Source organism: Labeo rohita, chromosome 3, assembly GCF_022985175.1.
Source record: "Labeo rohita strain BAU-BD-2019 chromosome 3, IGBB_LRoh.1.0, whole genome shotgun sequence".
Lineage (NCBI taxonomy): Eukaryota > Metazoa > Chordata > Actinopteri > Cypriniformes > Cyprinidae > Labeo > Labeo rohita.
In genome coordinates this window covers 15,321,863-15,338,731 of record NC_066871.1, presented here as the reverse complement: position 1 = coordinate 15,338,731, position 16,869 = coordinate 15,321,863, and the positions used below count along the sequence as shown (strand labels likewise).

General features: G+C 36.2%; 1 protein-coding gene across 1 annotated transcript in view; it reads right to left on the bottom strand.

Annotated features, from left to right (window-relative positions):
- Window positions 1-16,869, bottom strand: part of septin9a (septin 9a) — a 108,535-nt gene that overhangs the window by 51,430 nt on the left and 40,236 nt on the right. The window contains 3 exon segments of the mRNA XM_051101245.1: window positions 11,780-11,801; window positions 11,803-12,243; window positions 12,245-12,462. Of these exon segments, the coding sequence (XP_050957202.1) occupies window positions 11,780-11,801; window positions 11,803-12,243; window positions 12,245-12,462 (681 nt within the window).

Sequence of the window (16,869 nt, the reverse complement as noted above, 5' to 3'; positions counted from 1 at the left end):
TCTGAGGAGAACGTATGTGCCAAACACAGTAAAATTAAGAGCGCTCCTAGCATTCCACTCCTGAACGCACTCCTTCAACCCCTCTAGAAAAGATGCATGCTCATCTAGTGCACTTAATGAAGTATCGAATGACTGTGTGCAATAAACAAATTTTCATTTTCAAGTCATTTTCCTAAGTTAAAATACCTTCTATTCCAGTTCATTATGCAGAGACTGCTTTAAGTAAACTATTCATAGGTTGATTCTACCAAAAAGTATAAACATTGTGGTGCTTTCATAACATTGAGAATCCACTGAGAATCCAAACCTTACTGGTGAGAGTTTGGGGAAGGACAACCTGTTGGGCAACCAATGGCAGACGCAAGGAAGTTCATAATACCTGCTTAAAACTGCAAAAATGTCAGGATCAATGAAAAAATACATCTGTGGTGGCATTTTTGAAAAAATTATATTACATTACTTCTTGAGTGCTTTGTGACTTTAAAAGTAGTGCTTAAATCCCGTTCAGTTCATCTGTAACAGACGGCTGTGTATCTGGCAAAGTTTTATTACATTGGTTGTTGTGTGAATCAAAGCAGTAAGAAAATTAAATGTTCTTTTCATGTTTGACAATAATGTACCGCCAACACTAAACCTTGCAATAACAAATGCAAACATGAGCAAAGACATTTGTTGAAGCAACCATGGAGCTTCAGTTTGCTGCTTTTTTTTTTTTTGTTATATTTTTGGGCTTTTTGTGCCTTCCCCTGGACAGGGGAAGTATATAGATGACAGGAAAGGATTGGGCAGAGAGAGGGGAGTAGATTGGCAAAGGACCTCGAGACGGGAATTGAACTTGGGTCGCCGCGAGCACAGTTATGTTATATGTTGGTGCACTAACCACAAAGCTATCGGCGCTGACTTCAGTATGCTTCTACAATACTTTGAGCTTTTTTAGAAAGCCAAAGCTTTCCCCATCCAATCTTTTGTTTTCCCTCATTCTGAAAAAAATTTTTTACGCAAACACGACGTTTTCCGCGCACAGTATGAAAACCACTGAAACCAACTAAAAACAATGTAGTATACATGCCGGACCAATATGTAGCACTATAATTCTGGCACAAAGATACACTAAAAATGGAGAAGAACACTTAGAGCATGTGCATAAACCTTACATGCTTTATACAAACCCAACACAGCAAGAAAATTTAGTGAAGTTAGTAAAGCTAATAAGCTAAGTAACTTCTTCAGCATGAACACAGGCATGTAGTCTGCCGTTGTTGCGGTTACGTGACGTAGCGGTGTCTGACGTGGGGTGATGACAACATCATTTCACTAAATAAACGTTTTCAGGTTTATCCACTCTAGAACCCAGTTTACAAAAAAAAGGGCATAGAGGTTTCGGGCTCCAAAAACGTTGCACCCATCTGGATGAAATGCTGATACGATACAAAATCTTTACGTATACAGCTAAAAACATCTCTGTGTATACGAGGCCTTAAAGTGACTCGTACAATGCTGTATCAGGTGGGATACCAAACAAGTTTACTTTTCTAAAAATGGCATACATATGGAGCTGATTATGCAATGCAAATTAGTTACAAATCATGCACAATAGTCTAAGTGTTTTGAGGTTACAACATAGTATTGTGCGACAATGCAACCATGCAAAATAAGCCTTTATTAACGGATAATCTACTCATGAAAAACATTTCCAATAATCCTAGGCTGTTGATTTTGCTTTTCTGTTGTTATAAAAAAAAAAAAAAAAAACAGGCTTGATTATGTCAGTTCTGAATCTTAGTTATACACTCTTAAAAATACAGGCTCCAAAGCAGTGTTTTTGCAGTAATACCATAGAACAGGGGTTCTCAACTCTGGCCCTTGAGGTACAGTACATATTCCTGCAGAGTTTTGCTCCTACCCTGATCGAACTAAGGTTGCAAAAAAGTGGAAAATTTCCTGTAAATTTTGGAAATATTCCAAAATTTTGGAAACTTTCCAGGATTTTTTGGAACATTCCAGAGATTTTTGGAAAGTTTCCAGAAATTTACTGAAAATTTCCCTTTAAATGCTAATGAGCTCTGCTCACCTCGCCGCTATCTTTTGTGGGGTTACTTTAGCTGTGGAACTAGCACATTATTAGAAAAGGCAATTTGCAAAAACTCATAAAGGAACCTTATACTCACTTCTGTAGGTGAATCTGGATCACATATGATTTGTGCGAACATAGACACATTTATGTAGATCAGCCCTTTAAAAACGAAAGTAATCCTCTGTGTCTTCAGCTGCTCAGATGTTGGGAGTAAATGACGACTGTTATGATCATCATAACATCCAAACACAGAACATCTCAATCGCTTAGGAGACACTCCTGTCTTCCCCTGCTCAGGTGTTGAAACAATGGCGGACTGTTCACAGCTCACTCAGGGCCGGTCTAAAGTAAGACGGCCATGTCAGTCAACTATCGTGGGAGCGGCCTTGGTTGGTGTGACCTCACATAGCAAAGAATCTGGGAATGGCTTGATTTAAGAAATGGGATATTATTTAAAGAGATTTAAAAAAAAAAAAAAAAAAAAAAAAAACACTGGGTGGATTTTTAGCATTACAGGCTGGTTGTGTATACACACTGCCAACACACATTTATGTTCAAACAACACGTAAAAGTGAATTTTGCATCTGATGACCCCTTTAAGAGTGTACATTATCTGTCAGGATTTACTATTTGTGTGTTCTAAATCAAAGCACATAGAAAATAGCATGTCAAAGTCTTCAGGGTTCATATGCTATGGAAGCTTGTGACAGATTTTTGATGCAGCTGTTGAATGCTTGAATCTGATTGGCTGAGGAATGTTCTAAGGTGTGCAATTATTTGAGGAAACGCAAGGCAAAAGTAGTTTCAGCCAGGTCGACCACATTACACGTCCATACTACTTTGCCAAACAATTTCAGCTATTTCAAAGGTCCTTACAGCCTATAAAAAAAAAATAAAAAAACCCCCACAAAGACCAAGCAAATAAATTAACTAAATAATATGATAAAAAAACAACAACTTGCTTCCATGTTTTTGCCAACTACCTTTAGTTATGTACAGAAAGCACATACTCTCTTTCTCCTGCTCTCTCTCCCATACAAACACACATTTATACAGTACAGAAACACACACACACACCGAAACATGTTATCAGCACTACTCTAACAGTTTTATCAGTAAATAGTTCAGCAACTAAAAAGCTACATGCCATTTCACACTAGTGAGGTAATAACGGCATTTTTCAAGCAGAATAACTTAGAAAGTTTCGCTATTAGCAGAGATGCTACTGCCAATTACTGTTGAGACACACAGACTCAGGTGATTCACACACGCATGCTCTCTATCTTATAACTACATTAGTCTACTATTGATGACTGAAGCCTCCGTTACTAGGCCTAAAATGACGATTTGGAATTAGCAATAGAGGTGTGGGATGAGATGCGTAAGAAATTAATCTTACACACGATCATTTTAAGAACAAAAACTTGACAAATGTCTTAAAATACGTCATCTGAACAATATTTTGAGGTGTGGTAACTGTAGTATAAGATGATTAATTGACTCAGGTCCATTGAATTATTACAAAATAATCACTCATCACACATCACCACCTTAGGTGCGCATTATGTTCTAATAATTCAATGGCCCGTCATCAATTCTTCGTCACATATTTCCCAACAGTTGTGTATTGGCTTAGAAGTACCTATTGCATTATTATTTGTGAAGTATGCACTTCCCATAAGTAAAAGTTTCTGTCCAAGACAAAAAAAAAAAAAAAAAAAAGTCTTTTAGGATAAACTGTCATTTTAAGTCAGGTGCCAAAGAAAATGACCACAAAACACAATTAGGAATTTAGTCACCTTCAAGTTATTGTAGTCTTGTCTTTGGAATCAAATCCCTTTAAAAAAGACCTTAAAGGTTCACAACCAGTGATTTCTGCCAGTAAGCAAGTCTCTACTAGTTAGATGTGTCAGCAAATTTATGGATAGAGGTCAGTTCCACAGAAGAAAGAAAGTCATATAGATTTGGAATGACATGCGGAGGAGTAAATGACGACCTTTAAAAGATCACACAAAGCCTTCCCACTATTAACTTTTTGAAGGGCTTTGCTCTTATAAAACTCATGGATATGTCCAGACTATTTCCTGAAGTCAGGGTGGAGGTCACTCTTAAGTAAAAAAGGAGGTAAATGTGTCTGAACAATGTCTGAATCATTAAAGAAACCCTTAGGAAGCAGGAAGGTCTTTTGCGTCACTTTAACTGCTTTCTCAATTCATCTCAGCCTCTGCACCAAAGAGCAGAATGACAGTGATGACCTAAATGTGACACCTTCTCTCTTCCTGTCCCGAGATCCTTGGAAACGATCGTCATAGTTTCAACATCCCGGTGAGCAAACTTAAAAGGCTCCAGCAAATGCCAGGAGCAGTTCTGCCCCGTTTACCATGCTGAGTCCAAAGGAAATAGAGCAAGGTCAACCGGTCACAGCTGATAGCTCAAGGAAGGAAGCTCGTGTGAATGTGCGCATGAGTGCGTGTTTGTATAAGAATATGAACTCCACTTTAGATCACTTCCTGATCTACCCAACAAAGCAAAAGAACTTTTCTGTAATGTTTCCTCCAGGAAATATGGGTGTTTCAGGCACATTTATGTCTAAAATGCTTTTTTTTTTTTGGTTAAAACTAACAAATTAGTTGTTTACCATGTACACAACACTGTCAAAAAAAAGACCATGTATGAGACAAGATATGATAGATAATACACTTCCATTCAAAGTTTTTTAATGCTTTTTAAAGAAGTCTCTTCCACTCACCAAGCCTGCATTTATTTGATCCAAAGTACAGCAAAAACAGTAACATATTGAAATATTTTTACAATTTCAAATTTTCTATTTAAATATTTTAAAAAGATCAGCATTTATCTGAAATAAAAATATTTTATTTAGTAAGGATGCTTTAAATTGATCAAAAGTGATGACAAAGAATTTATAATGTTACAAAAAAATTATATTTCAGATGAATGCTGTTATTACAAACATTCCATTCATTAAAGAAACCCGAAAAAAAAAAAATATATAAAAAAAATAGTTTTCAACATAATAATAAAAATAAATAAATAATAAAAATAAAAAATAATAATAATAATAACAACAATAACAATAATAATAATAATAATAATTATTATTATTATTATTATAATAATCATAATAATAATAATAATAATAATAATAATAATAATAAATGTTTTTGAGCAGCAAATCTGAATATTAAAATAATTTCTGAAGGATCGTGTGACTGGAGTAATTATGCTAAAAATTCAGCTTTGAAATCACAGGAATAAATTATATTTTAAAATATATACAAATATAAAACAGTTATTTTAAATAATAAAAATAGTAAATAGTAAAAAAAAAAAAAAAAAAAAAACTGGTAGTGTATAATCTTAAACATATGAGATTTTTTTCCAGACAAAAATCAATGTTAATATTAGTATTTTTAACTATGTTTGTATCTGCATCATTTTGAATATAGCTGTTATTTTGTCACATTATACAAAAAGTGCATACTTTTTCCCCTCCATTTTTAAATACTAAAAAAATACGTAATTTCATTGCATACTCTGGTGGAAAAGTTAATGACATTTTAGAAATACCAAAAAAAAAAAAAAAAAAAAAAAGTTACATGCAAAATCCACAGTGCTAAAGATGCAGAAAATTAGAAAAACACTATGAAATGAATACACATTAAAATGCTCAGTGATTCTCCTGGTAATAAAAGTGCAAGTTCCAGACAGCCTAAATCTACACCATAAACAATAATTCTTAATGCTGCAACATCTCTCGCAATACGCAAATCCAATTTCCAAATGCTTGCTGATGGTCCTGTATCAGCAGAACAAATTCAAGAGGTCTGTCCGGCTGGCTTGAGTCTAATCAGAGGTCACACCTCATTTAAGAGAAAACTGGCATGACAAGAGTCGGTCCCTACAGGGATATAACTTTCCATTAGCCTCAGGGTAGAGGGAGAAGGGAATATACACACACAATGACTTCAGGTCACTGAAGGTCTTCCCACCAAATTCTCAGTATGCTATCCCTGACTAATTCATGAAAACTCTTTAAAAACTACAAAAATAGAGCAAAAAACATACGCCCAATAACCTCACTTTAAGTTATAGAATAAACTGACCTCAGTGCGCAATTCCCACGGCAGAATATTCACCACAAATCAAACTGTTTCTATTACACCCATTCTTAAGAATGATGACTCACTTTAAGATGAGAAAATATTTTTGGAAAAATGAATCATCGTACATACTGTACTACAATCGAAATGGTTAATGATGAAACTTTCAATGCTTGTGATCTCTGAACTTTTTCCTCACAACTTCTTTCAGGCTGATCTGAAGGAATTTTCCCACAAACATTCATAGGGGGAATTCACACAGCAAGATGGCAGAAACAGATGAACGGTCACCTGGTAAATGTGTCATTCTGTTCAACTCATTGTAAAAGCTCAACTCCCTCTCATCCCTACAGGTCACAACCAAGTCATCCAGCAATCACCATTAAAGCAATAAATGGCCAAACTCTTCATGAGCAACACAGACCTAAACCACACACTAGTGAGTAAGCACTCTTCATCATCTGTTAAAGGTCACGTAATAGAAGAAACAAAGCTTTCTTTTCCAAACTCATGAAGAGTGTGACTTGGATTAGCAGTTGTTAAACAAGAGATCTTCAGTAATATTGTGAAATAGTATTTCAATGTAAAATAACTGTTTTCTATGGGAATATATTTTACAATGTAATTTATTCCTGTGATGCAAAGCCAAATTTTCAGCATCATTACTCTGGTCGTCAATGTCACATCATCCTTTAGAAATCAAAAATACAGAAAAAAACAGTAATACTGTGAAATATCATTATAGTTTAAAGTAATGGTTTTCTTTTTTTATATATATTTTAAAATATAATGTATTCCTGTGACGCAAAGCTGAATTTCCTATCAGCCATTACTCTAGTCTTCAGGGTCACATGGTCCTTTAGAAATCATATAATTTGCTGATTTATTATCAATGTCAATGTTTTTCAGGATTCTTTAATAAATAAAAAGTTAACGAGAACTGCATTTATTTAAAATACAATACAAACTACCATTCAAAAGTTGGTCAGTAAATTATTAACCTTTTTTTTTTTTTTGAAAGAAATTAATAATTTTATTCACCAACGACGTGTTAAATTACTAAAAAGTGATAGCAAAGTCTTATACTGTTAGAAATACTTATACTATTTTGAATAAACACTGTTCTTTTTTTATTTTAATCCTGAAAAAAAAAAAAAAAAGAATCACAGGTTCCGAAAATATTAAGCGGCACAACTGTTTCCAACATTGATAATAAAATGAATAAATCAGCATATTAGAATGATTTTGGTAGGATCATGTGACCCTAAAGACTAGAGTAATGCCTGACAAAATTCAGCTTTACATCACAGGAATAAATTATTTTTAAATATATTAAAAGAGATAACCATTACTTTAAACTGTAACAATATTTCATAATATTACTGTTTTTTTTTATGTATTTTTGATCAAGTAAATGCAGCTTTGAGAAGTTCTTTAAAAAAAAAAAAAAACATAAAACAAAAAACATTAAAAATCGTACTGATCCCAAACTTTTGAAAGGCAATGTAGATATTAAATAAAAGGCAAAAAACGGCCATAGACGACTGATAAAATGAAATCAAAGTATTTATTTAAAATAAAAATATTTCAGTTATCAGCATCTTTACTATCCCTTTTAAATAATTTAGTGCATCTTTGCTGAATTCAAGTATTAATTTCTTTCAGGGGAAAAATCTGCTAAACATCTCATCTATATTTGATTAGCAGGTAAATTACACAAGTTATAAATGTCAAATTCTATAAACGTGTTACTGCAACACATTGCATATTGTTATCATGCTGCTTTAAATTATTAGTACTGGAGTATTTTTTATACTAGACATGTAAAGAAAAAAAAAACACTCTGAAGTCAGTTCATTTCCACTCTTTTTCCCCCTCATCTAGACACTTTGCAGAGACTTTGTTCTGCCTGGCACTTAGTGCTTTATCTCTCTCTGCTTCTCCTTATCTGGGCTGTGTTAGCAGGGCTCTGCTTTACTGCATCCACAATGGGGTTGTGCAGGAACACTAATTAAACCCAAATGTGCCGCAGGCTTCCTGGACCACATCCTGCAATGGTTTTCCATGTCTTTTAGAGTTTCTGTCTTATTTCATACTCCAGAAAAGTAAAATCCTTAAGGACCAAAGAAGGACAACAACACACAAAAATAGTAAACAGAAACAAAAATGTGTGTCCAAAGCAATCACTTTCTTTCCAATGCAATGAATTAAGCATTTTTTGGCAAATGTGTCAGATGACACAAACCATTCATGTTCTCTGCACTGTTTACCACACTGCCTTCTGTATATAGTGTAAAAGCTGAAATTAAAACGGTGTCTATTTTTATGCAGCACATTTTATGAACTCCAGATCTGGACAGACACACCCACCAGCTGCAAGCATGTGTCGCAAACCCACAAACCCCCTTGGCTAGGCTGTATGGCCTCACAATCTCACTCATAACAATTGTGCCAGAGGGGAGAGAAGTAGTCATCAGAGACTTATTTATCTTTCATATGCAAATGTGGAATCTGATGGGGGGGACACCTTGGACCAATAACACCAATAAGAAACAGATGCTTAGCGATGGAAGAAGCACTTCATAACAAATAGAAAACACATAAGCACCAGAAATAGCAAACCTTTGAATTGGATGAAGGTACAGTTCATCCAAAAATGAAATGTCATCATTTAGTCACCCACATGTCGCCCCAAACCTCTGACTTTTATTAATTGAACCTGAGAGATTTTTGTTCCTTCAATGAAAGGCCATCCAACCAAAACACTGATGGATTAAAAACAAAAGGTCAGTCGTGCTTGCTTAATGCACGAACCAATTAGTTTTGTGGATGAGCTTTGACCATATTTTGTGTACTCAGTACTCATAAGCCTAAATTAAATCTATCCATTATGTAAAGTGATCATGTCTTTTCAGAAGTTTGGAATGACATGAAGGTCTGTAAATGGGGAGTAATCTTGAGAGTAATATAGAAAGTTAATGAGGGAAAGCAAGAGAGCAGAAGCTCAAGGAAAAAACTATTGTCTCTCTGTCCAAGATTTACATAAATGCTTCTTTATTTGGTGCTTTTTAAAGCTTCGCTGTTCTTCTCAGATTGGCTCGATGCACAATTTTTCGTCATGACTTTGGAATATGGTTTCTGAGCCAGTGTTACACACAGAACTAGTACTGTCCCAAAAAAACAGACCTTTTCAATACAAGGGCAAGAATAGCCATTGCTTGGGTTACGTTCAACCTTAAAACAGCAACATCAAATTTTTATCACATAAACAGCCTGACACCCTGTCTATCTGAGTGGAGAGAGAGTAGATAGTGTTATATGGAAAGTTTTTTTTTTTTTTTTTGACTGCCTAAAATCTTGATAATCTCAGTCTTGATCCAGCGCTAAAACAATGCATCAGATCTGTTGACCTCACTCAGTGATACAGCTCCAACATTCTTTCCTATGAGGAGGTTCTGTTTTTCTCATTACCATATACTGGATTCTGTGGGATCTGATCACTACTCAACCTGAAGTGTGCTTAGGAAGAAGAGGTCCTCATGGGCCGCTGCTTCTCAAACCACAAAACTTCAGTGAACCTCGATTTTTTAAAAGAAATAACTGGATACAGGGTTCAAAGGTCTTTGTTGTTGAAGGCAAATCGGGGCTGAGAAAATAAATCAATGCATTGCTAATCGAGAAATGATTCTGCATTGATTCTGCAATTTTCTGAATGCATCGCAATTATCTCTCTAATCAACTGTGAGCTTAGTTTTTAATTGCAGATGGCACTGCATGTTTTAGGAACAGCCGTACTCTGTTTGCTTCCAATTCCTTACACATACTTGAACCTAAAACAATCATTCATAAAGTTCGAAAAGGTTAAAGCGAATTACAAAGATGTTCACAGTGGGCTGTGTTTACATTAACCTTGTATTACAAAAGCATTCTGAGTCAAGGTGCAATTACATGACTCAGTCGATCACACAAGCGCTCTTCAGCACTCTTCTTTGTAATCTAAAAACTAGATTACAGCAACATCTGCTGTTAAAAACTAAGCTCAGAATCAATTCCAGAGAGATATACAACACATTTGGAAAATCTCAGAATCTACCTTGACTTGAACCTGGAAATAGGGGTATCATCTACAACAATACTGAAATTGTTGTCACTCACTTTTCAAAAAGCAAACAAAAACACACCCGTTTCCACTTTCGCTGTGACGTAGCATATCAGAAAGCGATTGAAAATAGTTCCAAACAAGTGCAGTGCAGAACTGTTGTTTATCTACAAGCAAAACGTGAATTTTCATTTTTTTAACAAATTGTTTGAGGGAATAATTCAATGACCCACTCATAAAGACAGTCACTTGCTTGCTTCTGAATAAATCAAACAAAAAGTCTGAATTAATGATTCAGTGACTGACTCAGTACAACAGGGATTTGCCTCCACCTACTAGTGCATTTTAAATTTTTTTTTTTTTTTTTAAATAATTTCATATATCAGTATAAATTTATTTTTTTTAACTTTGAAAATAGCATTAAAAACTGAGCTGTATTAAACAGTCTGTGAAAAGATGATCAAATCAAGGGGGCAAATGTCACCTCTGAACTGACCACTGCACAAAATATAAAAAGCTGTCCAGACTTAAACCAGTCAAGGTACCAGTAAAAACACGGAACACTGAAATCATGTCTAATTATCGTTATTTACGAAAATCCCCAAAAAATAAAAATAAAACGCACACCTCTACTTGGAAATAAAGAGAATGTTGTATGACTTTGAACATTGTCAAAATGCATACTCTGACACAAAATTAATAATAAACTGCAACTACTGTAACTAATCTGCTAATCTAACTAAACTACTGCAACTAATTCAAAAGGCAAAATCGTGTGAACTCCTATTTTTTAAATACCAACTTCTGTCATGAAACTCCAGATGGATCAATAACGCAAACTGATGATATTCACAGCGTTAAGCTACTTGGCACAAGCTGATTGGTTTGCTTGCCGCTTTACATTTAAATCGACGGCTAGCATTCACTAGAGCATTTCACAGCATGCTTTCAGAGCGCTTCTGAAACCCTCCACCTCCCCAGCTCCACCTGTATAGATCTGTTATGGGTTATTATTATGGGTTAGTATGTCTTAAATACTCAATATTCATAAGTATTGGCAGTATCAAGTTCCTGTACTTGCTTTGCAGCAACAGCAATAATATACACCAACAGCAGCAACAATTCAGCAGCGCAGCAGATCTATTCCACCAAGACCAAACACATTAACATTGTCATATCCATTACCATGCTAAAATCTTCAGAGAGTTGTCATGATAGAAATGTACAGGTAGATGCTTTATAGAAATTACTGCTGAACTTTAGCTTTTTTACTCTAATTGCCACGCTGATAACATTTTCTAATGAAAAACTGCACTAGAAAATTACAAAATGGTCATTCTTTTACTCCATTTTATAAACCCTACTGTATATAAAACACTCTCAGCAGACACTCCAAGCACACGTCACAGTGTAAATATCAGATCCAGATCATGAAGGCATCACGCCAAACAGCAATTTAGCAATGAAAAAGCACAAGTGACTTACTCTCCAGAGGCCTTACGGGGGGGTTCATGTGCTGATGGAGGGGTTTTGTATTCATTGAAGGTAGGAGTGATGCTGGCTGCTGAGGTGAAGCTGTTCTCTGACTCCCTTGGAGACGGTGTGTCCAGCTGTCTGTTAACGTGCATCTCAACCCGTCTAGATGGAGCGGAGACCTCAAGAGGGCTGGGAGGCTCCGCTCGCCTCTGGGACAGCTCAGGGATCCGGGACGCAGATACCGGTGGGTCGGCTCTCCTAGGGGGTGTTGGAGGTTCCTGGGGTCTGCTGCTGTGGTTACCCTCAGCCCTTCTGTGAGCAGGCCCATCTGTGGCTTTACTCTGGAGCGAGACTTCAGGTCTCTTTAAGCCAAAGCGGGCGATGCCGGGACTGGGTGAGCTGTCCACCTGCTTGGAGGAGATGTCGATGGAGATCTCTGTCCTGCGCGACACAGTCTCTGGGACACGGCTCCCCCGATAACTCTATGCGCCTCAGGCTGGATTTTGGAGAGCGCTGGTTGGAGGAGGAATCTGAAGCGTGCCTGGAGGTGGACTCGGAGTTGAGCGATCTCATGTCGTGGAAACGGCTGCTTGTAGAAGAGGTGGAGGAGCGCAGAGGATTGGTTGTTCTACGAGAAAGAGGGGATGGGTTTGTGGATGTGTCCTCTTCCACTTCAAATGACCTCTTAAGTGCTGTAAACAAATATAAATAAAAAACATACGTAAAAATCAGGTAGCTTTAAACAGACAAACTTCTAAAAATGGATTTATACCTAAATAGAACTAAAAAGAATTAGTTTAGTTAGAATTTGTGCTAACTAAATCTAAAAGAGTTGAATATCATCAATTAAACAAATATACAGGCATTTATACACATAAAATAAGGTAGGCTGATAGAATCAACAAAAGATTAACGTAATTTCTTTCCCTGAGAGCACTAATACAGAAAGGTTAAAGATGTTTAACCTTTTCTTCCGGTTTAAAAATGTAAATAACGTTCGCGCGATTCCTTCTTACCGTGTAAAGACGCTAAAACTAACGTTTCTTTTGCAGTTTTGGGGAAATACACCTAAAGAATAACTGTAACTTGAATAACTTTAAATAAGAATAATTTTTGGTTTTATATTATTTGAAATACCTGATTTTACGCGCTTCAAATGTTTCGTAAACATTGCTGCAGCCTGAGGTTTCTCGCATGTGAATGAACGCCGCCATCAGCTGACACGAGCGCTTCATTTAAATCGAATCTTTTGATGAATCGACTCAATTGGTTCACAACTGATTGTTTCATTATCGAATCGGTCCGTGCGGGAGCAAAAACTTCATTAAACTGGAACTGTCTCTTTTGAACAAAGCTGACTCGCAGTGATGGCGCTTTAATGAATTTACTGGCTCATTAAACTGAGAACCGCCTGTTTCAAACATTGAACAAAGAACGAGCTGACTGAGATTTGGACTGAACCGAACCGATTTGACTGATTGAAGTAAGTTACTTTAAACGAATAACAGAAATGTTTTAGGAACTGTAAACATTAAGGTAATATGTGACCCAGGATCACAAAACCAGTCATAAGGGTAAATTTCTTGAAATTTAAATGTACACATCATCTGAAAGCTAAATAAATAAGCTTTCCATTGATGTATGGTTTGTTAGGATTGAAATTCTGGAATCTGAAGGTGCAAAAAATCTAAATATTGAGAAAATCAACTTTAAAGTTGTCCGAATGAAGTTCTTAGCAATGCTAAGAATCCAAAATTAAGTTTTGATATATTTATGATAGGAAATTTACAAAATATCTTCATGGAACATGATCTTAATATCCTAATGATTTTTGCCATAAAAGAAAATCGATAATTTTGATCCATACAATGTATTGTTGGCTATTGCTGGGCAAATCCAGCATTGTGGATGTGATATTTTGCATTATGCATGTGACATATAAATGCTTAAAGATTGTATGTGTCACCAATATACCGAACCATCTGTTTATATTTTAATAAACCCTTGTTGATAGAGTCTAAGCATCTGAAAAATATCAGTCTATGCATGAGTTTTCTGTTAAGAAAAGGGGAAATAATCATGTGTTATGGATGTGACAAAAAAGGACGCTTTTGAGAGACTACATGGTTTGTAGGATTTCTGCAAACTAAAATGCACAATCCACACGCAATAATACCCAACAAACAGAGAAGTGATGGCTCTTCACAGAACATACAACTGTTACTTTATTTTAATTTTGATGTGTCCATTTTCTGTTATGGGTGTGACAAGCCTGAAAATAGCACTAAATGGAAAATTATGCACTACAAAAAAACTAGCATCTATCTATCTATGTATCTATCAGAGAGATATAGATTGCTGGCATTGCATCAAGACAAACACAAAGTTCTCATCCATAGCGGTCTGAAACTAGAGCTGGGCAGCCTTAAGATTAGATTTTTCAATTATCTGCAACGTGGCGCTTGACAGAAAGAGACACACAATGGCATGCTTGGTCGCTCAGGACATTTGTCTGTACTAATCCCCGGGAAATTTCTAGACACTTGAGTCATGCACAGACACAGCAGTCATATTAATGGCCAACTGCAGCGCTATGCCTTTAAGTTCTGAGCAGGTGGTTGCCATTTCGTCCAGTTGGTCTGTACAAACATTAAACCACACGTGCATCTCTCTCTTTTGTAGGATGTCATGGCCCTTTGGCACTGCTGTTTGTTAACAACATCGCATCATTTTTTAAGCTGGTGCTGGCAAAATATTGGATGTGTATAAGTTAAGTATTTTCCAAGTGGCCTATTTTAGCACATGGTTTTGGAGCTTAGGGACTATTTCATGACTGAAACACCAGTTTGGCCTAGTAAGATTTGGCAGAGGTGCCCATGGCACATTAGCAAATAAACAGTATAATCTACTTACTGGAACCTCTTGTTGGCGTCTCTCTGAAACTACTCTGAAATCATATTTTAGTACATTTTCTTTTTGTGGAGCCAATAAATGCTGGATGGATGCAAAGGGCTTTTGCAAGTCTTGCCTTTTTGTCATACAAACGTCAAGGCATCCAATTCACAGCTGGATTCTAGTTCAGTGTGGGAGAGGATCACTGTTTGAAGTTCTATTGGCAGCCTTATTCATGAGAAATAAACGATAGCTCCGATCAGATATGCAGCCAGCTGTGGGACAAAATAGGAAAATTAAGAGTCTATCCCTGTATATTCTAGGATAAGTGTGCCCGTTTCTATTCTTAAACCATTTTAAAAACTTAAACATGCATCCAGATTGTTGCAACAGGCAAACAACAGACAAAAATGCTATAATTAAAATGAAAAACTACCTCACAAATATTAATAAATACTATAACAGTATATAAATCGTTAAAGCAATCGTTCCCTTTAATATGGGAGATAGGTGAACTATTCCTGTAAGTGTAGGTGTGAATTCAGATCTTTCAGAATAGTTTCTCAGGATGTCCACTATCTCATATAGGTGTCCATTATGTACCTCATCGTTTTACGTCATGCAATTTAGTGACATGCTTATCAAAACACGGCATACATGGATCCACTTTCTCCCAACACACAAGAAGACTGACCTCGTTCAGCAGGAAAGGATGGAAGCCGACGGTCCTGTTTTACAGTACCTCCCTTGCATTTGGATAAGGACAAGAGGCCTGCCAAGCATTTGTTTCATTTTTGAACGCTTGAGTGATGTTTTTTTTTCCTCCTTACACCACTGGTGTTATGATTGGATATGTGATACTCTCAATTCAGGCTCAGAACATACAGTTGTTTTGAACTGCTTTGCCTTTTCTCATGAGCCAGAAGAGAGAATGACCATTTTTCTCATGACTCATCTTCAGAGGGGGCTTTCTTTTAAGCTGCTCCCTGATGATGTCATTTCCTGTCATTTCAATGTGTGGTTGGATTAAAATGCCATCCTGCATGCACTGTGCATTATGCATTCTGTGATTATACCTGACATAATTAACAACACTTTAGTAGCAGTCTACACACACACACACACACAAACACAAAGTCCCTTGGGCAGGTCCCTTGGCTCAACGGAAAATGATTGTGAATGTGTGTTAAACAGGAAGAGGCATTGTCTTTTTTGTTCCGTTAGTCCAGACAATAATATACTTTACTTGGCACTGTATACTATATAGAAGCATACACAGATGAATCATAATAGTTTGATATACAACAGGATTAATCTCTCTCAGATTTTGTCCTCAAACAACCTTTTCATTCACAGGCGGGAAGTGAATGATTACAGACAGATTTTATTGTGTAGTCCATCGCTCTGCACTTTTAGACTGTACAAAGTACAATATAAAAACCATACAGTGCACTACAGCCAAAACAAGCACATGCTCTCTTACGTAAGAATCTTCATCGCAATATGGTGCATGTGTATTTCTGACAGGGTAAGCAGGCTAGACACATTTGATGAGAGCTCCAGTGGTGTCTGACTTCAAAAAGGGACAATTCTTATAAAGTTGAACTACATTTTTGATATTTTCTGAAGACACTTTCTCTGCTTGTCTGTGCAAAACTTGTCGCCATGATGGTGCAAAGTTGTTGTGGGTGGTTGCAGTAAAGGTGTTCTAAGTAGTACTTATCATATTGCTAATTTGTTCTAAGTACTACTATTTAGAATGTACTATTTAGTTCTGAGTACTATTTATTGCTATATAGTTGCTATGGTTTTTACAGTAGCATTTAGTGTATATATAAATATAGCATTTGTGTATCACAATTTGTGCACTATTCTTTGGCATTTTGTAGTATCAATAGTGTGTGTTCACCCTGATGATGCATTTATTTTTATACATTTTTTATTAATATCTGGCCCATCAACATGCTTCATTCGGGTTATAGAAGTCATCAGCAGTGCTGCACAGGGTTTGCTCGAGAAGGATTTGTCATTTTGTTTTTTAGACCACGAAATCAACCATGTCACTAAAGGAGTGTGTTTTTGGTTGTGAGGGAAAGATAACCTTGTACAGTTTCCCAAGGAACCCAGCATTAAGGAAACAGTGGATGCAGTTTGTTTCTCCAGGGCTGCAATGGAGTTGTGTGAGTGTGTTTGTTTGTTCCTGGCAT